General features: G+C 40.0%; 2 protein-coding genes across 7 annotated transcripts; one reads left to right on the forward strand and one right to left on the reverse strand.

Annotated features, from left to right (window-relative positions):
- The first annotated feature begins 169 nt into the window (after nucleotides 1-169).
- Nucleotides 170-5849, forward strand: LOC135628885 (ultraviolet-B receptor UVR8-like). Of its 5 annotated transcripts, none has more exons than XR_010493066.1 (6): nucleotides 170-482; nucleotides 2104-2320; nucleotides 2815-3127; nucleotides 3522-4622; nucleotides 4700-4777; nucleotides 5577-5849. XR_010493066.1 is itself a non-coding variant. In XM_065135837.1 (4 exons), the coding sequence occupies exons 1-4, from the start codon at nucleotides 202-204 to the stop codon at nucleotides 3998-4000; spliced, it is 1290 nt and encodes a 429-aa protein (XP_064991909.1). In that variant the 5' UTR covers nucleotides 170-201; the 3' UTR covers nucleotides 4001-4898. The 5 variants fall into 5 exon arrangements, 1 of the variants encoding a protein (XP_064991909.1); XR_010493067.1 differs by having other exon boundaries at nucleotides 3522-4008; nucleotides 4479-4777; XR_010493065.1 differs by having other exon boundaries at nucleotides 3522-4008; nucleotides 4483-4777.
- A 4065-nt stretch (nucleotides 5850-9914) lies between these two features.
- Nucleotides 9915-14913, reverse strand: LOC103993532 (protein MONOCULM 1-like). Of its 2 annotated transcripts, XM_065136293.1 has the most exons (5): nucleotides 14717-14913; nucleotides 14521-14588; nucleotides 14268-14392; nucleotides 11780-13163; nucleotides 9915-10382 (listed from the first exon to the last, which is right to left on the reverse strand). In XM_065136293.1, exons 3-5 carry the CDS (start codon nucleotides 14285-14287, stop codon nucleotides 10239-10241), a joined length of 1548 nt encoding a protein of 515 aa, XP_064992365.1. In that variant the 5' UTR covers nucleotides 14288-14392; nucleotides 14521-14588; nucleotides 14717-14913; the 3' UTR covers nucleotides 9915-10238. The 2 variants fall into 2 exon arrangements, with proteins under 2 accessions (XP_064992365.1, XP_009411905.2); XM_009413630.3 differs by lacking the exon at nucleotides 9915-10382 and having other exon boundaries at nucleotides 11241-13163; nucleotides 14717-14908.
- Between the last annotated feature and the right edge of the window lie 7746 nt (nucleotides 14914-22659).

Consider the following 22659-nt stretch of genomic DNA (forward strand, 5'->3'; position numbering starts at 1 on the left):
AGGCAAGTGAGTGTGACTGAACGGTGGAAAAATAGCAATACTAAGAAAATCCAATAATTGCGGTGTTGATAGTTATTGATGTATATACATGCGGATTTGCTGTACTTTCGGTAACGGGTTTGCCAACATCCGACCCGTTTGGGTCGCGACTGAAGAGTCGGTTCGGAGAACGCGTGCGAGTGGCGTTCGCCGTTGCGGAGCATGTGGAAAGTAAGCCGTCTTCGCTCTCTCTTCCCCCTTCGCGGCGGGGCGTGGAGGGCCGCCTCGGTCTGGAGCTTCGGGGACAACAGCAATGGCGCCTTGGGCCTCTCTGCGCCGCTCGCCGACGCCTACGAGCCCACCAGGGTGCCGTCTCTCCCGTCCGACGTCGCTGCCGTCGCCGCGGGTCATTACCACTCCCTCGCCGTCACCGCTTCCGGGGAAGTCTGGGCGTGGGGTCGCAACGAGGAGGGTCAGATTGGAAGACACGCCACTGCCCCAAGGTTCAAACCTGCTCCCCTTTACCTCGATTAAAAGCCCTTCTTTTAATGCCTTGGCTGCGATCTATTGGCCGTGGTTATTGTATGGGTCCTCATCTAATTCAAAGGTTTCTCCTTTGTCTTATTTGTAACCTTTTTTCTCCTATATTTGACGATAATATGATCTGGAAGATTCCTGACTTTCTAATGATTCATGAATGTTCGTAGATTTTATGTTACTGGTTATGTTCTTGCGGAGATTGATCACAAGCGTACTGCTTTTACATTATATGCATTTCGAATCTTGGAGACACTACATGAAGAATTAGACTTTTCGCCCCATTAACTTTATACCTTCCGTTTGATTCCTATAGTATGGCCGATCAGATGTGGCAATTCTTGAACCAAACTTGTCAAGAATAAGTCGGGTTTTGAATGATCCAGTTTGATACTCAGGTAGGTCCTGGGTCACCAGAACTTGAAATAAATACTAATTGGTGAGGGCTTACCATCTGAACCAAACATGTCAATGTGATCGATATTGATTACAATTTGACCTCTGTTGTTTTAAAATGAAATTATTGATAAACTGAAGGCATGTGTGAAAATGACTGGATGAGAAAAAACGGAAGTGGGATTTCAGGTTTTAGAGGTTCCACTGTTTCTATTTCATGGATGTCTTGATGTCAGTGAAGCTCAACCCTTTCTGACTTACAGGAAATTCCTCTCTGATCATATTGTGTGGACCCTTCAACCATGTGACACAACAAGAATCCTACAGTAAATTTATTACAAGATTGTTGTGGTGCCACCTGTTGATGCCAAGCACCCTTTTTGTTGGCTCAATTCAGGTTGTTCATATGTTTTTTCTTTTTCACCTAATGATTGAAACTGTTTAATTTTAGTAATTGTGATTTATGTTGTAGTGACATGATTTCTGAGATTTTTTTAGAGGTTTACACTGTAGGTTATGCTATTACAATTTATGGTGCTTCATTATGTTTTACAAGCGGTTCTGGTTGATATTCAAAACATGTATCTCAGTTTTAACTACTATTTAAATGGGTTGAGTTAAACAAAGTGACTTTTCAGATAGCTTTTGGGGTTGTATATTCGACTCCATAACAAGTTTGACATTAATCCTGGTTTGTCCTTTTACCTCCGTAACAAGTTTGACGTTAATTCTGGATCTAATCCTAGATTTTACCAAAGAGACTTCACTAGGAACAATGAGAAAGAGATCTGAATGCTCTTATTTAACTAGAGATGTGGCCTGACATAGAGCTCAATGGCAGGAAAATATTATGCAACCGACCCATAGTTGGGACATAACGGCTTCTTGTTGTTGTTCTTAGGAGAAAAATGTTCCATGTACTTCTATCAAATAAGCAACCCGGAGATTCTTACAGCTAAGAGTATTTTTTTAGCTCAATAACAGGAGATTGTAAGATAAAAAGTAAATAACCCAACTCTATTTAGTACATAAAATTCCAATTCGATTGCTGTTTCTTTTTGAAAGTAGAAATAGTGTCACTTGTTCATGTTTATTTTTTTCTTCGAAATAGCTTTATTGGAATTTCAAGGAAGTGATAACTAACAAGGCGTCGTTTCATCTTCGGTGTTCTTGTGACCTTGTGGATGGCAGAGCCACATGGAATAAACCAGAAAAGGTGATAGGCCTGGATCATGTGAGGGTTGAAGCTGCTTTTGCATCTGGTGTTACTTCCGCAGCCATTGATGATGATGGTTCTTTATGGGTGTGGGGAAGATCCAAGCGTGGCCAACTTGGTCTTGGCAACCGAGTGACAGAAGCTACCAAACCTACTAAGGTTCAAGCACTTGCAGATCATCAAATAGTGAAGGTGCTTAACTTTACAATTCAGAAATAAAAGAGAAGCAAATGGACCAAACTAAATTAGAAATGCTATTGGCTAGAACCTGTTAAAAAATATTTTGTAAATAAGTTAATCAGATTATGAGATTATGTGGAACTTCAGAATCTGTCTTTTAATTTGAAATCACTTTAATAGAACTAAAAAAATTGTGGAATATATACAAGGGTAACATCAGAAAATTGCAAACTTCCCCAAATTTCCTTTTCTCTTTAACATACTTTCTTGTTACTGGGTCTTGATAGATCACTAATTTGTCGTGTTTGCACAATTTATCACAGTACTTCAAACTGACTGCTAGTATATCATAACATGCCGTCTTCCTATAATACATAGTCTACATAATGTGAATTTCTGGCATGAACAAAAGCTCAACACTCTCTCCTTATTATGTAAGCATGTATCTTTACTTTTTTAGTTTTGCCACTTCTTTATTACATTATTTTTTCATTGCCACTAAACAGGTATCATTTGGATGGGGACATGCATTGGCGTTAACTAAAGATGGAAAACTATTTGGTTGGGGTTATGCAGCGGATGGAAGATTAGGTCAAATGGAACAAAAGCTAGATTCACCACAGACACAGCCCTTGGAATTTGATAAATCATTGGAAAGTTTGACGCCTATGCTAGATGTAGTGGAAAAGCTAGTGGCAGAAAAAATTGAGAAAGAGAAGAATATGCCCATTATCTGGGAGCCATGTGAAGTTCTGGAAGTCAGTTGTCTCAATGTCTCTGATATGGCTTGTGGACTTGACCATTCGTTAGTGCTCTGCAGTGAGTCCTTACTTTTTTGTTAGATGGTCCATCCAATTCTCATCAATTACCTTAAAAAGTAGTTCTCCTATATTTTATTCTTACTAGATGGTCTATTCAAGCCTCACCAACAACCTTAAAAACTAGTTCTCCTTCAATATTAAACTTGTTTGTGGTTATCCTTTTTCTTCTTGATATTGTCTCTTTTGTTACCTCGAACATATAACATATTCATGCAATTGCAGATAAAATAGGTCGTGTTCAAAAATCTGGAATTTTTGGGTTGATACATTAGGAGAGCAGTTGACATATTTATGTAACTTAATCAAAAGGAAAAAATAATTGATAATCTAGATGTAAATATAGTGCCATCACTTGCTGGACTTGTTCCTTATTATATCATTTTTTGTCTCAGGCAGTGGCACTGTATTAAGCAGTGGAGACAATCTATATGGTCAGTTAGGGAGAAACACGTATGGATCTATGCTCCCGGTAGGCTTAAATGCCCATGCACTCTCTGTATCAGCAGGACTTGGTCACTCTCTTGTCCTGTGTCAGATTCCATCTGAGGACAGAGAAGAGGTGAACGCTGTGCTCTCATGGGGATGGAATCAGAGCCACCAGCTTGGGCGCGAAGGGCGAGAAGATATGCCTGGGATAGTTGAAGCTCTTAGTGGAGAAAAGCCAACATCACTTTCAGCTGGACGTGTGCATTCAATTGCTCTTACTTCAAAGAAGGAGCTATGGGCATGGGGCTCGGGCAGAAATGGCCGACTTGGATTGGGAAGCTCATTGGATGAGATGGAACCAGCACTTGTAGAGTCTTTGGTAGGTTTGGAAGTCTTACAAGCAGTGGCAGGCTTTGATCATAATCTTCTACTGGTTGTTGATTAGTCCTTACAGTAAGTATTCATTGCTTTATTCGTCCTGAACTGATATCCAGTGTGCTTTTATCATGCTCTCTTAGCTGGTAAAAAAGAAAACTAATTATAATGCTGGAATGACTGCTAAATAAATGTGTGCTTTAGATGTTCTATCAGACATTGAAACAAACTGTTTTATACATGTCTGGTAAAGATTTGTTAGAAGTTTTAAGTAATTTTGCAACAGAAATGGGATAGCTCAAAACAATCTGAAAAAGAAGGGAAAGGAAAAGATAGTTATTCTTACATGTGTCATAATAATCAAGGGAGGAAAAGATGGAACAATTTTCCAAACTCATAATCTTGAGGCAATTTTTTTAGAACAGTTTGATTGGCTTTGCAATCTCTTCTGCTATTACATGTGGAGAAGCTGGCCACCGGGTTGGTTGTTCTCATCTTTTGATTCTCGTGTACATTATGTAATTTACTTGGGGCTTCTTTCTTATGAGGCAGCTTAAAACATGATGAAGCAACAACTTAGTAGCTTCATGCAAGATTCCATCATGTGTGAATGTGCATCTATGGTTGAGGTGATCACCCGGTGCCTGCTCCCCGTATATAATGGGTGCAGGCATGGAGCTACAGACTAAAGGGTAAGTAATGCGTATCCAGAATCTTGTCAGCTGCATATTCAGTGATATGGAGGAGGAATTATTTGTCTGTTTTCCAGCATATATCCAGTCAGATTCAGAAGCCAAGTCAATACAATCCTCAATCTCCAGAAGGAGCAAGATGGATTGATCAACCAGTTAAGCAAACAAATATTTTATGTTTTATCACCTGCTTGTTTGTTGATTTCATGAATGTTATAAACTATCAGCCTTCTTAGCAGATGAGAAATGTTTATTAGTCCAAAGTGGTTGAAGGGATCATGTATTATTATAAGGACAAATCTGTAAGAACAATTTGATGGCATTAACTTGTTCCGATGCTATAACGGAAGCTAAACGATTATTTATTTCTCTATGTGCATGAAAGTGCTGCATTTGGTATGCTGGAGTAGGCCAAATTCTATATGGACAATATATGCCCCAAATTATGTAATCATACACCAGTCCCTGTTGCTTCGAATGCCCTGCATATTATCCTCCTAGTGACAAAGACAGAATCATGCATTTTGTTGCCTTATAATTATTGAAATTCTGTTATGGATATGAAGCAAAAGCTAAATCTAGTCTTTAACTGACAATTACTTTTGTGTGGCCAATGCTTCAAGAGTAGGTAGACTAAGAAATACAGGAGTAATTAGGTGTAGTTTATACTGAGGGGATAATGAGGAAAAACCATTTATAGTTGGTTGAGATGGGAGAAAATGTCAGAAGAGATAAACTCTTCCCAAACAATAAAATAAGAAAATCTGGTAGCTCTTGGCTTGACTAATGATATTAACATCAATAGAAATCATTTTCCAGTGTAAGATCCATGTAGTTAACTCCAAGTTATTAAGCTGTTGTTGTAGTTAAAGTGTTTTCAATGTATGAATTGATTTGTAAAACCTATTGTCATTCTCGGTGGTAATCATTTGCATTTTGTTTATAAAACTGCAGATTCCAGATACAAAATCAATAAATATGTTTGAGAATGAAAGATGCTTGATGGGGTGACTAATGCCAGTCCATGTGAGTTGAATTGCTTGTTGGTCTTATTGTATGATCCTCCTGTATTTTGTGCTTGAACATTTGCACACTGGTTTCGTTTTGATTTGTTACTTTTAAGGATTTTTACTGGTTGATAAACTCTGGCTTATGTAATTCTAGATGTTTGAAAATGACCATTTGGTAGACAGATTTTGGAGTTCATTGCTTGTTGACTTTGGTGTACTTTCATGTTTGGAGTTTGCACCATGCCTTGCCCTACATGTGTGGTTATGATTTTATGGTTGTGTAGGTGCTTTTGCTTTCTGCATGCAGTTCCCAGCAGAGGATATAGTTACTTATTAGCCCTGATAAGCTCAATTAGATTACAAGATGGCATCATGTGAATATAACACTTTAATAATGGTGAGAATGTTTGGATAATGCCAAGGGAACTTAGTGAGATATTTGTTGCACTGGGGAGGATCTCTGTATAAGGTGTGAAGAAACAGTTCTAGGAATAGAGAAATAATATATATACCATGAGTTTAGTATCAGAAACAAACCAGACAAGGAGATGACAGGTCCCAAGTGGGATTCTTGAGTGACAACTCTTATTCTTTGTGACTGAACTTTTATTCTTGACAACACTCTGGCAATGGGAATCCACTTGCAGATACTGCCACTTGTTAGTATAAACATTGATGTGAAACTTGCATCTCCATGATTCCAAGAACAGCTGTTACTTCTGTGTTGTTGGTTTTCTGCTTTGGCCTCTCACCTTAAAACATTGCATTCCTTTCCTTTCTGAAGTTCTGTGTGTTTAGGTAACTTCTGTAGTTGATTCTGAATGCTGTAATCACTTAAATGATTCTGTATGAGTGTCACATGCTGCATTGCTTTTCCACAAGCAGCCAAGCTGCTACTTTTCTGTATATATTCAGTTCTTATAGTGCAAATTAGTTTGTACATGAATTAAATGACTGCCATCAATATTGTTTTAGTTTATAGCAATACCAACTGAAGTAGAAATCAAAATCTACAGCTAAAGCAGGTCAAAGAGCATGTCCATAGCTTTCTGTGTTTGAAGCTCTTCTAAGTCAATTAGTGCAGCTAATGATTACCACAACCTAGAACTTTTTATAAAATTTTTGCTTTATTTATTTCATAAAAAATAAAAAAAATTTCTGACATACATTACGAAAATAATTTCTGCTTAATTACTTGCTATATAATCTTTATTAGATTTCTTCTTCTTGTTTAGTTGCGATTGCTTGGTTTAGTTTAGACTGTAATTGTTTGATTATTTTTGTGTGGTGATCAAAACATAGTAATTTTATTCAAAAATATTATAATTGATTTGTTTTGACATTTGATACGATTGACTTGATGAAAAAATATATTTTAATATTTTAGGAAAAAATATGAGATTTTTTCCTAAAAAACCGGCCAATATTTGTTTCCCGCAATGAATCCATTGAGAGAGAGAGAGAGAGAGAGAGAGAAGGCGTGGCGTGGTAATGGAGTGCAGCGGTGTGTACGGGGCCCAGTAAATGAGGTGCTCACGTCTCCCATGTCTCCACGCAAGTGCACGTGCCGTGCCTCCTGCCAGCCTGCACACGTGTGCGACTTGTCCCGTCACATCCTCTATTCTCCCACGAGTCTCGTGCGGTGTGGGAATGTCCACGTACACCACCGCACAATTCATTCCATGTGAGACCACTACATAATACCCTCCACCATCACCCATATAACCTTGTTGTTACATCACACACAACCAATAGCAATTACCATTTGTTTATTTATCTTATGAAAATTTTATTTTGTAAATCATCTTAATCAAATATATCACTTAAACCTGAGTCAAAAACACACACACTTTCATCATCAAAGAAAATGATTGCTTTCCTTGTACCACATTATCTTATCTATATTATCATCAAGTAAAGGCAAATGATCAACCAAAACAAAAAATTCAAATATAATTGAGCATCAAGGCTTCACAAGAAATCATGGCAGTGTTGAATGATGTGTCTTACAATCCATTGCATGCATATAGTGTGACCACTTTGTGTCGGAAGGCTCATCAAGTAGTTCTTTGGTGAAATGATTTTATTGTTAAACTTGTTTACATTGAATTGGTATATAAAGTTGTCTCATTTTTCAGATGTGACAAACCATGAAATGATAAATCATGTCAGAAAATATGAGTCATATTTAATATATTTGTTGATAGAAGAAAGGGGATCATACCCTAATTGTATGAATGAATTGAAGTAAAAAAAAAGAAAGAAGAATAAAAATAATTTTTTTTAGCTATAATATCTTCTTTTTATAGTTCTCAATTTCATCTCTGTCTAAATTTATTAAGGTTTTCCTAGTTATAATGTATGTATGTAAATGTGTATATGGATTTGAGTCCTTTTGTCATATGATTTCTTAATTTGTGTCCAACATCTGCAAAATATTTTTTACATTTTCTATATTCTTAGATTTTATGTGTTCATACTATCATCCTACATACTCAAGTTTACCATACATCATAACCATACTGATTGAAGATGATGTTTATACCTGTTAATTGACCTTCTACATTAAATACTAATTTATGCTTAGTATGCTTCTACAATCCTGGTTTTAAATTTATGTCTGGCAAAAGATCAGTGATTCAGCTTCTCCTCTTTATGTTAATGTTATTTCAATAGGTGATGATTTGTAATGACAGTGGATCCAATGGGTACTATGTGTATTTAGGTGCTTGACATCTTAGCATGATGACTTTACTAAAGAAATCAACATGATTATTTCTAACATTAGCCTCTATTAGTTTGCTTAATAAGATGTCAAGTGTCAGTATACATATTCCACCTTTTACCATTGATCAGATCATAGAATAAACACTACAGAAGCTGGAGGATTAACTTAATACAATAGATAACATCAGTGAAACCTTATTGCAATGACCTGATTCACTTAATTACCAGGGGAAAAAATTATTTTTCTGAAGTGCATATATCAGCATGTTTTGCCACATCAATGGGTTATAGACCTTGTATTACACAGAGGTAGATGAACATGGAATGAAGCCATTCATAATTTTCTCTCTTTAGATCATTTGATCAGGATCGTTTTGTGATGGTGCATGAACACTTCGGACCAAAGTGCCCAAAAAGTGAGGGCCTGTGCCTGCATTCTGTGGCACATCCCCTCTGATGCTTCACCTGCCAAACCCATACCCCCCCATCTTCTCTCTCTCTCTCTCTCTCCCTTAACCCTATAACCCACCCCCCTACCACGCCTGTCGTCAACAAACCCCCATCCACGCTACCACAGCATCTCTCTCTCTCTCTCTCTCTCTCTCTCTCTCTCTCATATTGCACTTACTCATGTCAGAGACATTAAGCATTTCCCCTTCCATTACAAGTAGTTCCCTTCACAGACTTGTGCTTGCTCAGATTCCCTCCTAACAAAAGTTTGCAATACTCTCTCTCTCTCTCTCTCACTGTCTCTCGCTCTCTCTGTGAAAAGATATCTTTTTTCTGCATTATAGCCTTCTACAATAGCCATGCAAATCTGCTATAAGATTTGGTCCTCTTTAGCTGGGAAGCATGAAGTGTATATATTAATGCCTCACTAAGACAGCCTGCTACGTACAAAAACCATGTAAATCCGACATTATATATGGTCCTCTTCAGGCGGGAAACATCAAGTGTATGAGGGTAACATATCAAGACACAGAAAGACTTGAACTTGCATATGCATTGTGTTCACTCATGGAAGCACACTGATTGGTTTGTTCCATCCGCTGCCAGCAGCTGTGGGATGGTGACATGGTTCCCAGGGAGCTACTGCTTACCTAAGAGCCTAAGGCCTGTTGACAGAGCTACTATATGGCTATCAAGCTACTTCACTTCGAACAACAATGATATATATGAGATCACATGGCTTCGAAAGAGTCCATGGTACCCCTGACATGAGATGCATTGGTCTCCATGTTATTGTTTGTCCTTGCTGAGCTCAATGCATGCTCCATGGTTTTCACTTGGATCCTCTCAATGATCACCCGTTCGTGTACTGTCCCAAGTTAGAGAGAGAGAGAGAGAGAGAGAGAGAGAGAGAGAGAGAGAGAGAGAGGAAGATTAGGGTTTTCTTCTTGAACAAGGAAAGGTTGGGTGTGTGATTGATCTCTTGCTGGTATATGCCCAAAGACATTAATGAAAGAATTACCTGAGGCACAAAAGGAATGCTACTCTATTTTCTACTTGGAGAAAGGAACTCAGATGTGCAGTTCAGATCAGCAGATGATCTCACACATCTATCCTTCCTCAGCTTTCAATCATTAAGCAAACAAATGCAGAATCTCTTTGACAGATTCTGCTCGATGACGTATCACATTCCACCCTCTATCATTGCAGTAAATGCAATTTGTACCATTCTACCTGCTTGCTTCACCAACACTCATACAAATGGACAGCACATGCAAATGATACATAGCAAGCATTGTGTGCAGTGGAGACAGTGTTAAGTACTCTGCATTAACAACAATCCACACACAAACCTCTCCATATAGAAGTTGATATCATTGACTGCAGTTGCTCTGAATGGCAAGACAGAAGTGGGTCTCCTTCCGCTGTGTCATATCTTTTCTGCAGGTGTCATGTCATGGATGCAAGGCAAAGCAGAAGAACACAAGGGATACCAACCAACCTGCTTCGATTCACTCTCTCCTTTGTTCCAGTGGCTCTTGGGATTGGATCGAAATGATAGGAGTGTCATACGCTAATGCAGAAGCAGGGAAAAAGGAATTAGATCAAGAGATGCAAAAGCACATTTGTCACAACCACACTTAGTGTTGTTTCACAAAAAAGAAAAGCATAAAGCCAACTTATCATCATGTCTAAGACAGAGGGTTCAAAAGATTGACCTGGTGGCGCTGATGCTAGAAATGAGAGTATGAGTGCTGTTTCATCAATCGGATGATTCTAATCTTAGCCTGCTCCTGTGTATGTTACACAGATTTACTGGAAGGTAGGGGAAACATCGATGGCTGAGCTAGGAAACCAGGTTGCAGGATCCCAAGGGAGGGAGGAGGCAAGAGTTGCCATAGAAAGCTTGGGTTTGAGCAAACCCATAAGCTTGTTTGAGGGGACATGAGGCAGGATCTAAGGTTGTAGGAATGCAGGAATGAGTTCCAAGAGACAATAGTCTGGGACAGCAGCACAGGAAACAAGAACTAAACACCCCTTGCAGGAGGCAGAAGACAGCAGCAACAACTATTCTGAACACAAAAGTGGGTGGCCTTTTGCAGCATAGAAGGGTCTTCTACTTCATGATCACTCTCATATCCCCATAGAATTAGATTGTAGTTAGTGGTGGTAAATCAAACATGCTCGATAATGAAATAATGCAACCATGTCATGCAAGCATGCAGGCAACAATGAAATAATGTGAGTGTGGGTGAGTCATCTGTGAGCATAAAATATGCAAAAGAAACACACCACACCAGCACAATGCCTGTGACTTCCCCTCTCATGGCAGGAAACAATTCTATAACCCAAAGGGGGCAATCCATTGCAGAACTACAAGAAGCACTATGATCATCATACATTATAATAAAATAAAAAAATGTGAGAGAGATTATAATGGTGCAACAACCTTGGATATAGTTTATAAGCATAAGCAACACAGGGAAAAGGAAGAGCCTCAAGGAAAAGGGATGTGGGGCTTTGCCTTGGGAAGGAAGAAGGGTACAAGGAGAGAGAGGGAGAGGGAGAGGGAGAGGGAGAGAGAGAGAGGAATGGTGAGGGTTATAACCATTTCTTTTGGCTCACAGCTTCCGAAATCCCATGCAACGTGCACCACCTCCACATTCTCCTCCTTCCAATAGACAGGAGCAGAAACTAGGGTTAGGGTTCCTAGCCAAGATGATATAGGAGTATATGCTAACCTATATTACCTGCACTGCACTTCCCCTCCCTCTTCTCCAACTCAGGTCTTACAATTAAGAACAAAAACCCTACTTAGATCCACAGACAACAGGAACGAGGGAGAGGGAAAGAGAGAGCTAATTGAGTAGGTTATGAGCACTTTGGTATGGTAGGGTTGTTGCACTAGTGCCAAGAAGAGACGGAGAAGAGGGACTTCTTCTGCCACCCCAAGAAGAAGGAATCCCTCACCATCTGCAGCTGATACCCTTCGGATGGGTAGTGCAGGCGGAGCAGGAGGCGGGCCTGCGACAGCGCGAAGGGGCTGAGGGGCAGATTGGTGAATCCGGCGCGCCGCATCAGAGCCTCCCACCACTCGAACCGCTCGTGCCGCTCCCTCCTCCCATCGCCCTCGCGGCTGACGACGTCCTCGATCTCTTTGCTGAGCCACACCTGCTCCACCGCCACCCGCTCCCGGCTGGTCGGTGGCAGCGTCGCCTCCAGCGACTCGAACACCGCCGTGTAGTAGTCCAGTGCCTCCGTGAACCTCTGCAGGAAGATGGGCGAGTTGTGGCTTGCCTCCCTCTCGGCCACCGTCACCACCGCCGGGTTCATCGCTCGAACAGCTTGAAGAAATGCCCGTAGGTCATGGGAGCCGTCACTGCCGCCGCCATCTTTCAGTAGCTTGTGCAAGAACAGCACGCAGTTCACCGCGAGGATCTCGCCCGGGTGGAGTTGGAAGGAAGAAGAGGTCAGGTCGGCACTGGTGCTAGAGAGAGGGTTGCTGGAGGTGGAGGGGAGGAGGAGGGGATGGAACTGAAAGTGTAGGTTCAAGGAATCGGCGAAGGTCTGAAGCCGATCGCCTGTGCGGCGGAGGACTTCGAGGTTGCTCCCGGTGCCGGTGACGCGAATGGAAGGGGGATCTTTGGGGTCGGAGCGCTCCGCTATAGCTTGGAGCAGGGGCGGCCATTGCAGCCCGTGGGAAGTGTCGAAATCGAGGATGTGGACCTGGCGGCGGCCATCGACCGCCTCAAGGATGGCCTGGTTGGCGGTAAGGTGCGCGAACCGGAGGAAGGGGGTGATCTGGTTGAAGGAGAGGTAGGACGACTGGAGGGCCTCCGGGGACGCAGCGTCGACGACTGGGGGGAGGAGACGCTCGACGCGGAGGGAGAGGGCGCGGGCGAATTGGTGGACGAGGCGGTCGGTGGAGTCGCCATAGGGAGAGGCAGTGGCCAAGAGGAGAGAGGCAGTGCGCTGCGCCGCGGGGAGGTCGCCGCGGTGGGCGAGCTCGGCGCAGCTGAGCAGGAGCTGGCGCGCGTGGGCGGAGGGAGAGATCTGGCCATGCTGGGGGTTGGGGTGGAGGGGATTGGAGTGGCGGTGGTGTTCTTGATCGCCCTCTTCATGGGACTTGAGTGAACTGAGCATATCTAAGGCCTCCTCAGCAGGCGGTGGGAGGAGGGGGAGGAGGAGCGGGAGGCGTGAGAGGTAGAGGAGAAGTACCTGATGGAGTGTGGAGGAGAGGAGAGCAGCGGCAGTGGCAGTAGCAGTTGCGGAGAGAGAGAGATTGGTGGGCTTGGCATCGCTCTGCTTTAAAAGGACATCTGCGAAGGCAGCAGCTTCCTTGACAGGACATGATCTGCAAAGAAAACACAGATGTGGGGAGTGATAGTTGTAGTAGTTTAGTGGTAGTAGTAATAGTAGTCGTAGGAGATAGATTGAAGTAGGGAGTGGCAGCTGCTCTGTGCTGTCTCACTGTTTCACCAAGCCCCGTCTCTCTCTATCTCTCTCTCTAAGTGTGGGGTAATGTGGCAGGGGTGGGGGAAAGGTCATGCTCTTCTTGTCTTCTTTTACATGGACTTGGGCGGATTGAGATGGGGGCAGATTTGTTGTCAGCTTAGGAATGATGAAGGGATTAAATGAGGAGAGTAGGAATCTAAAACATTCTAAAGGTTGGGTGGGGGACTGCCACGATAAGGACTAAAATAAACAAGATGAAGGCACCAAAGAAGAGAGAGAGAGAGTGAGAGAGGGGTTGATGATGATGGGTGTGTGTGTGTGTGCATGGAAAGTAGGAGGTCTAACTTGAAGAGTCGAAGCACTAAAAGATGCTCTTAGATCATGAATGAGAACAAGGGGAGGGGGAGCATGCAGCATTCGCTAACAGTATCAAGAGTTCTTTCTCCCTCTATTATCTCTCTCTCTGTGTTTGTGATTTCTTGCGGCTCTCTCACTTATTGTGGATCTTGGACACGCAAAGCTTTTAATGGAGGAATAGAGATCACACACAACCAACTCCAACCATCTCTTGTTTTGTCTCCTTGTGGGATCTCCATCGATGGCTGCCGCATAGCTTCTTTGCAGCCCCTCTCTTGCAGTCAGTACAATGTAAGACTGTTGCAACAAGCAATATCCTCCACATCTATCCATCTCCCTCCCTTGTAATCTAATCCTCTCTCTCTCTCTCTCTCTCTCTCTCTCTCTCTCTCTCTCTGCATGTGATGTGTGTGTGTGTGTGTGTTCGCATACACTAGCAGAAAGGGCACACCTAAAGGTCCAGCCTTCATGACTGCTACTCCCAGTGAGTTCTCACATCACAAGCAAACCAAGGCGGCATCTTGGTACCAACTCATTAGCAAACAAATGGTATATTGCAGGCCCAAGAGAGAGAGAGAGAGAGAGAGAGAGAGAGAGAGAGAGAGAGATCATATGACAAAATGGATGGAATGTTTCAGAATCAGACCCCCAGATAAGGCAATTCATCAACCTCTGCTCATCATCATGAAGCCATCCTCTTAATCTTCAAACTCATTAAGATGCCTCACTTGCCGCATGCAGACTCTCTTCCTTCTTCATCTTTTATCTTACCTGAATAATACGGCAAAGAAGATGAAGAAGGAGGAGGAAAAGATCTCTGTGAATCTAAATACTCTTAGAACAAAGAGGAGATAATTAAGGGCCCAGAAATAAAGAGGCAGAAGAAATCTTAATCTTACTGGTGGAAGCTGAAGAGCTCTCATCCCAACACAGAAAGAGAACCTGCAGCTCATCCCTTTGCCTTGAACTGCATCAGGAGAAGGAAGGGGAAAATGAGAAGCTAATGGGAACAAACAAATCCAAAGCAGAAAAAGAATACCCCATAAAACAAGCAAGCAAACAAACAAACACAACTTGTTCTTTGCTAAATTTTACCTCTGCTTGGGTGCACTGATCTGACATGCTTAAAAAGTCCACCTTTTCCTCTACTTTCGACTCTCTCTTTCTACAATATATAACCAGTACTCCTTCCTCACCCTACTTCCTCCAGCATCCATTCCTTCTCTCAGCTCCCCACACCTTTGCCCCCACCCATGCCAAAACCTCAGATCAGCAAAGGATATTGTGCCAAAGAATTATATAATAGTTCCACAGAGAGAGAGAGAGAGAGAGAGAGAGAGAGAGAGGGGTTGTAGTTTTGAGTGGAGTTCAAGGCAGGAAAAGGCAACACACTCAAGAACACATGGGGACCAAAGGATGGCACTCTATTACGAGAAGCCATGGGTGGAATTAGTTCCATGAAAAGAGAAGCACCAAAATATACGCAATAAAAAGAGCCCACTTGCTGTACTGTTCCCTCACTCTCTCATCTCGATCTCTAACATGGTAATGGTAACACCAGTGCAGAAGCACTTCAGTAGGACTGGTGAAGTGATATCAGCCTCCTCTTAGGGTTCTCTAATGCCATCTTCCTGAGTGCTACATTACCCATGCATGCAATCTTGCACCAAAAGAGAACAAAAGAGAAGTTGCAGGGTACTTTGCATTAACCATTAACCCTCCTGGTTGCAGAATACCAAGGAATTGAGTACTGATAATTCTGGTAAGTAAGTTTAGAGTGAGAGAAACAAGGAACAGATCACATCACAATCACTTGCGCTCAGATACATGATCAACGTTATTACTTGGAAGGCCTCATCCGTGCTCTCCTAAGGTTCTTAGGAGTTGAAAGGTGATCAGACTGACAGTCCTCTTAGGGTTCTTAGGATTCATCTATGAGATGCTTCTTCCTGTGAGAGCTCTTCTTACATATATTCATCGGCGTATGTCACATTTCTCTCTCTGTGTGTGTCTCTCTCTCTCACTCTCATATATATATATATATATATATATATATATATATATATATATATATATATATATATATATATATATATATATATATATATATATATATATATATATAGTCCACACGATCGGTACAATGTAGGCAGAAGGAGGTGACAACCGATTGATTGTTGTCGCCATGTAGTGTAATTATTAGGGTTAGTGTTCTGACATCCTCCTTTTCTTCATCTTGTTCCTCACACTCCTTGTCTGCTTATGGTCTTCGAGGGTTTGCGCCATGCATGTTCCCCACTGCCTTCCTCACCTAACTCTGCTTGCCAAACCAGCAAAGTCAAACCATTTTGGGGAATCGAAGATGACAAGAAGCGAAAACAAGGCAGCAGCTAATTCCCATTACAATATCATCAATTACATGCAAACATTCTTACTCTGTTATATATGGAGTGCAGTATGACTTTCTATCCTCCTCTCCTTTAGCATGCAAAATTAATGCTTCCTATATACATTGAATAATTCGATATGAATTTTTTTCTATTTTTTTCTTTTTATTCAGATTGTTCTTTTGTCTTCACCATGTAATGTTTTTGGACTTGCAACAAAAAAAACTTGGATAGCACATGATGAAGAAAAACGAATTAAAATGGAGATTTTTTACAAAACACATGAGGTCAGATTTGGCAGTCTTGTTAATTTAGATCATAAGAGCAAATTGGAACCTTTTGCTTTGCTATAAATCACAGTATGGAACATGCAGATGTTCAGAAGAATTGAAACAATTATTAATAGGTAAACAAATTTTATCATATATTATAAATAAAAATTTAAATATTCTTAATCGACTAACCTAACTAAGAATGATTTTTTACATAGTGTCCACATAATTGGCATTTGTTGTGTGATGATCTACCATCCTCGATGCCCCTGCCACTATTCCTTCTTCGTCTCATCTCTTCTTTTTTCCTTCTTCTTCTTCCTCTTTTGTAGCATCCTCTACTACCTCTTCTTCTTTTCTCTCCTTTTCCTTCATTTATAAAATATTAGTATATATCAATATACCATATATCAGTATATCTGATCGATACGTATCGATCTAAAAGATCATTGAGACAGATCTAGTATCTAAAATGATAAACCTTGGTATTAACTCTTAAAAATAAATAAATATTAAAAAATTTTGACTATTCATAATGAGGTCTTGAGTTCAATCTAATCTTGACAACTTACTTTGTGAGGGAAAAAAAAAAGAAAACGATATCCGCGTGTCATCTTAGATCTTGTCCATACTCTCGCATCAAATATTAATCCAAATAAATAAAGAAATACTTCATAGGGAAAGAATAAAAAAAAAAGAAAATTCTTGAAAGGAAAGGAACAAACAAAAGAAATAAGAAAGAGGAAACATTAGAGTGGCTTTCAGGATTCTTTCTTCATCGCCATGGGAGCTAAATGCTCTCTCGAACCACAATAAGATCCTCATCCTATTTAAGAGACAGTAATATATTCCCCTTCCACTAAATGACAAGCCCTTGGGAGTTCTTGTGTCTCTCTCCTAAGGGATGCTAGACTTCTTCTCCATGGCTAGGCTTCATCTTAAAGTTCTCTTCCCATCTTGTCTGCTTTACTCGGATACTGGTCATGTATCCCATTAATGAATGAAAAAGAGTTGATTAAAGATATGCAACTCCACGAGAATCCATTCTCCCCTACTCATACATCTACGATGTCAACTCTAGAAATTCTCTTTATCATCATCTATATGATGAGGTTCTATTCGATCCTTCGTCCAAGGTGGAAGATCTTATTCTTTTTACAATAGAAGAAGTTTATCACAATCCAAGGTTAGATATTTTATCATTTAAAATAAATAAAAGAGACACGAATAATTCACCGAAGGCATCTTTCTTCAATGTTAAAGCGTGTCGATAATAGCCGCATCAGTTCATTCTTTTTTCTCTTAAAAAGAAATATTTTTATTAGATCCTTAAAGATCTACAAAAGGATTTTTGAAGGTCAAACTGTAAAATAAAGACTAATTCGAAAACAAATTTTATTTATATGGATTTTATATACTAGGCAATGGGATGCTTGATTGCATTGATGAAAGCGATATAGAATTGTGTGGGCTGTCAACTGATATAAAAGAGCTTTGATGTCATTTATTAGTATTTGAATTCACCATGGGGGGGTGTCAAGTCTTTGGTTAACATGTCACCAGGAGTCAGATTCAATTTGCATTACCAAGAACCTGTGTGTTATTGTAGCTTGAAGGTCAAGCTTGATCGCCAATGCTTGATAGTGGATTGGTGATCTATTTTATAAATAATTTTTATCCCACCATTTTACAAAAGTCATTCTGGTCACAGTTCTGCAATGAAAGAAAACATCAGTGTTTAACTTAAACCCAACTAAGGATAATTTATTTTATTTAATCCATATGAAATTATTCATTCTACTACCCTCGGGATAGATGGATATAGCATAATGGCTAGCAAAGGCAACTCAAGAGAGGATCTAGCCATTATGATAGATCCTTGATATAGTGGATAGTTTTCCTGTAAATAGAGATAAATTTTGTACATTTCAGACAACTCAAAGTTGGTTTGTAAGGATAGACTGAATTAACTTCTCAAAATCACCCATATTCTTATATTCTTTGAGGAGAAATTAGGTTGGAAAATTTTGAAACCATTTATTCCTAACTTATTGAATTGAGTAGAGACATTCGAAAAACAAGTGTGAAATAATTTCAAGGGTATTGTAATATAATGGGAAAATAGTGTGGTTGCATTTGTAGCCGGTGGAGTCTATCATAAATATATATAGACAATCACTTTTGGAGCAATTTCCAACAAAATAAGTAGATTTTAGGAGCAATAAAAAATTTTCATAAAGTGTGTCAGTCATACCAATTGAAATCTATAGCATAATTTCTTTGTTTTAGGAAATAATAAGTATATTTAGCTATAACCTTACATTACATATGAGCAATCCAAAACTATAAATCATACAAATGAGTAATTTTAATAGAGTTAATATGAGCAATCAATTCCCAGCTACCGGATCAAATAAAAGAGATCATACTAATAACCTATGATAAAATCGAGATATAAAAAAAATAGTTTTTAAGACAATGATAAATAAAAAAAAATCTAAGAATCATAGAAAACGATACCTTTGAGATAAATAATGAGATGCAAGCCTAGTTTTAATTTTGTGAAAAATATCATCATATGTATGAGGTGGGGGATGCTTGGGGGCAATAGATGCACTAAGATATTCAAAGGAGAAGCATCGTTCCTTGAAATCTAAAATAAATATATTTTAAATCTCGTATGCCCCAAGATAAATCTAGGGAAGTAAATTTCTGATTTGGATAAATTGATGCATTGGTTGGTCAGCAACTTATAAGCAAGAAATTTTCTTAACTTTAAAATATAAAAAGATGTTGTCAGCTATATGATATGGCTAATGCTATGAGTAGGACCAAACTTAAGATGTGAAGATGCTTAGAATAAATAACTTGAGCAAAGTGCTAAGTTCAATTTTGCACAACCATGATATAGGATAAAGAGATAGCGAGTTCCTTATCTAGTGCCACATTGACTAGTGAAAGGCAAGAAAATATGTCTTATAATGAGACAAGCAAAAATTGGAGATTAGGAAACACAAGCTTTTATCCGGTTTTGAAATTTATATGAAAAATTCAGAATAAAAGGGAACACAAAGAATAATAGACAAGTAAGGTGATCAAAAACTTTTCAAAGTCAATTTTAATCATGACCGAAGGAGTTTTGCTCTTGGAGGAGTAAATGATATCAGTAACCTCCTGCGCAATTATGATGTTATTATTGAATCTCGGATTTTGATGATAAAGTCAATTGTCATTTGTCATTTGTTGTCTAATCTATGTGTTGAGATAAGTGTGCAGGATTAACTACGATGAAAGCTAGACAAGCGGTAGGAGTTACGCCGGAGTCAAGACAATGATCACATTGGGAGTTCGAGAGCTTGACGGAAGTCCGAACGGTCGTCGGAGGTTCTGCGGGAACAGATCCGAGAAGTCCAGGAGCTTGCCAAAAGAAGCTCGTCATAACTCGCCAAGTGGATCGTCGCAAGTCCAGGAGTTTGCCGGAAGTCCGCAGGAGCATCACCGAGGGTTCATCGGATGATCGACGGAAGTTCGCCGGAAGAAGCGATTGACGCACCGGTGCAAGCTGCAAAAATTATCTTAGGATTAATCGTAGTTAGCACATTGATTAAGTTAAAAATGGGAGGTGATCCCATTAGCTTAATCTTGGGGCAATTGGGCCTCTGAAAAACCAAAATTTGGCCGAATGGAGCTAACCATTCGGGCCCTGATTGCACCAGGAGGTGCAACCACCCAAGCCAGGAGGTGGCACCGCCTGAGCTAAGTCTCCCAGGGAGACTGGGCGGTGTAACCACCCCAGCCAGGAGGTGGCACCGCCTGAGCTCAGTCTTCGAGCAAGACTGGGCGGTGCAACCTCCCCTGACAGAGAGGTAGCACCGCCTGAGCTCGGTCTTCGAGCTCTGGCAGGCGATGCAACCGCCTCAGTCAGGAGGTGGCATCGCCTGGGGCTCAGTCTCCGAGCCAGACTGGGCGGTGCAACCGCCCTTGACAGAGAGGTGCAACCGCCTGGGCTCAGTCTTCGAGCTCTGCCAAGTGGTGCAACCGCTCCAGTCAGGAGGTGCAACCGCCTGATCCCGGAATTCCGGGATTTGATTGTTTTGAGCTCCAAATTTGAACTGGGTTGGGGCCTATAAATACCCCACCCATTCAGCACTGAAAAGATACAGACCTACACCGAAATCTTGATCTTTTCTGTGATTCTAAGAGCTCAAATTTGTGTAAAGTCCAAAAGTTCTCCTCTTTCTGTTCTTCAAGTTTTGAGTTGTAAAGAGAGGAGAGAAAGGTTCTGTAAGGGTTGTCTCCTGAGTCCGTCAAAAAGAGTGAAACTGTAAAAGGGCAGTTGGCCTTCGCCTATTGAAGGAAGGCCTCTAGTTGACGTCGGTGACCTCGTCGGTGGAGGAAGCCAAAAGTGGAGTAGATCAAGGCTGACCGAACCACTCTAAATCTCGATTTGCATTTATTTTTTAGCACTTTATCATTTCTGCAAACCTCCTAAATATCTACTGCCTTCTGTGCTTTTACGAACGAGCTTCTAAGTTCAGATCTTTCCGAATCAGCATTTAGACGTAAATCGGCGTTTTCGTACGATCATTACATTGCAGTTTACGTTTACATTTTAACTCCTATTATAACTGCAAACTGGCTTCTACGCATTTGTAAAATGCACTTCTAAGTTCAGATCTTTCCGAATCAGCATTTAGACGTAAATCGGCATTTTCGTACGATCATTACATTGCAGTTTACGTTTACGTTTTAACTCCTATTATAACTGCAAACTGGCTTCTGCGCATTTGTAAAACGCATCTCAAAGTTCAGTATCTTCAAAATCAATATTTAGACGTAAACTACGTTTAGACGTAAACTACGTTTAGACGTAAAACTGTGTTTAGACGCAAACTGCGTTTAGACGTAAACTACGTTTAGACGTAAAACTGAGTTTAGACGCAAACTGTGTTTAGACGTAAACTGTGTTTAGACGTAAACTACGCTTAGACGTAAAACTGTGTTTAGACGCAATCTGCGTTTAGACGTAAATAGCGTTTAGACGCAAACTGCGCTTAATCTTAAAATCGGCTTTTACATCGAAATCGTTTTTATCGAACGAACGCAGCTTTCGGTTTTAATCTTAGAAAGATTTCCGCTGCACTAATTCACCCCCCCCCCCTCTTAGTGCTCTCGATCCTAACAGTTATCACAGATAATTCGATCAGGAAGAAAGGTTGGCTAATAGAGACTAATCAACTGAAGATAAGGTTTCATATGATTAGAAAGAACCTTAGCTAAAATATGATAGCTAATATTGGATAAAGCAATAGGCTGATAATAAGCAACCATAGTTGGGTTTTTAATATTGGGGGTAAAATTAAAGAAGGTTTTGGTCCAACTATAAGGGATAAAAATGTTGGTGGAATCATTTAAAAATATTAACGAGGGAGGGGGCAATGACGTCTCAATATGCTAAGTAGAGCTCACAAATAAAGCTATTAGGGCTAAGGCTTTTTTCCAACCCTAAGGACCAGACTATAAAGTAAATCTCATCTATAGTGAATAGTTCGATTACATATGAGTCATCATAGTGAGAGCTAGGAGAGAAGGCATGAAGAGTGGAACAAAGTTAGTTGAGGTGTAGAAAGGAGATTGCCATAAATCAATATAATGCTAATGAAAAAGAGAGTTGATCTCATTAGTGTCTAGAATCAACTCCTGATTAGGTTCAAAATACCTATAATAAAATTATGAAAATATTTAATTTTACGATTGTGATCATTAAAGTTATATAGGTATAGAGAATTAACCACTAAAGATTAGAATTAGAGGAGGTACTCTTCAATTTAAGATTCAAAAGTCATGATAGTGTTATGAAGAGTCTCTAAGTTACTCCAAGAGCATTTGTTATAATACAAAAAATCACCTCTCAACTTACAAAGGTTCATATGGAAATGTGCAAGATGGTTAGTGTCATCTAAGGGTGGGTCCAATTGGACTTAACCAAATTAATTATTTCATATTATTTAAATTAAAAGTTTTGAAATTAAAAAGAATAAGGGATAATAATATCTATATATTTTATATGAAACTTGAGCGGAACATGATATGTTATAAAAAGGTGGTAAACAGAATAGCCATTAAACAACTGAAGCTAGAGATGATTAGCCAAACCCCTCTCAAGACGAACAAAGATGCATGCATGGATCTTTTGGTTATTACACTAGGTGTACTTAGGGCCAAATAAATCCAAGTTTATTAAACTATAATTTTTATAAAATCTTGGAAAGTTCCAATAGATAAGTTAGCTCAGAAAGGATGACCATCAAATTTGTCAAACCCATGTAAAATGTAATTGAAGTTGTCTAAAATACACTAAGGAATATCAAAAAAGTTA

This window comes from Musa acuminata, chromosome BXJ3-1 (genome assembly GCF_036884655.1).
Source record: "Musa acuminata AAA Group cultivar baxijiao chromosome BXJ3-1, Cavendish_Baxijiao_AAA, whole genome shotgun sequence".
Classification (NCBI taxonomy): domain Eukaryota; kingdom Viridiplantae; phylum Streptophyta; class Magnoliopsida; order Zingiberales; family Musaceae; genus Musa; species Musa acuminata.

Bases quoted from the DNA above. Each gene is read 5' to 3' on its own strand.
- LOC135628885 (XM_065135837.1), top strand. From the start codon at position 202: ATGTGGAAAGTAAGCCGTCTTCGCTCTCTCTTCCCCCTTCGCGGCGGG. The intron at 483-2,103 runs GTTCAAACCTGC...TGTGGATGGCAG, and splicing joins AGACACGCCACTGCCCCAAG to AGCCACATGGAATAAACCAG. The intron at 3,128-3,521 runs GTGAGTCCTTAC...TTTTTGTCTCAG, and splicing joins CCATTCGTTAGTGCTCTGCA to GCAGTGGCACTGTATTAAGC.
- LOC103993532 (XM_065136293.1), bottom strand. From the start codon at position 14,287: ATGAATTGCCTTATCTGGGG. The intron at 13,164-14,267 runs GTCTGATTCTGA...TTTTCTTTGCAG, and splicing joins ATGAATTGCCTTATCTGGGG to ATCATGTCCTGTCAAGGAAG. The intron at 10,383-11,779 runs GTGAGGGATTCC...CTTCTGCATTAG, and splicing joins AAGGGTATCAGCTGCAGATG to CGTATGACACTCCTATCATT.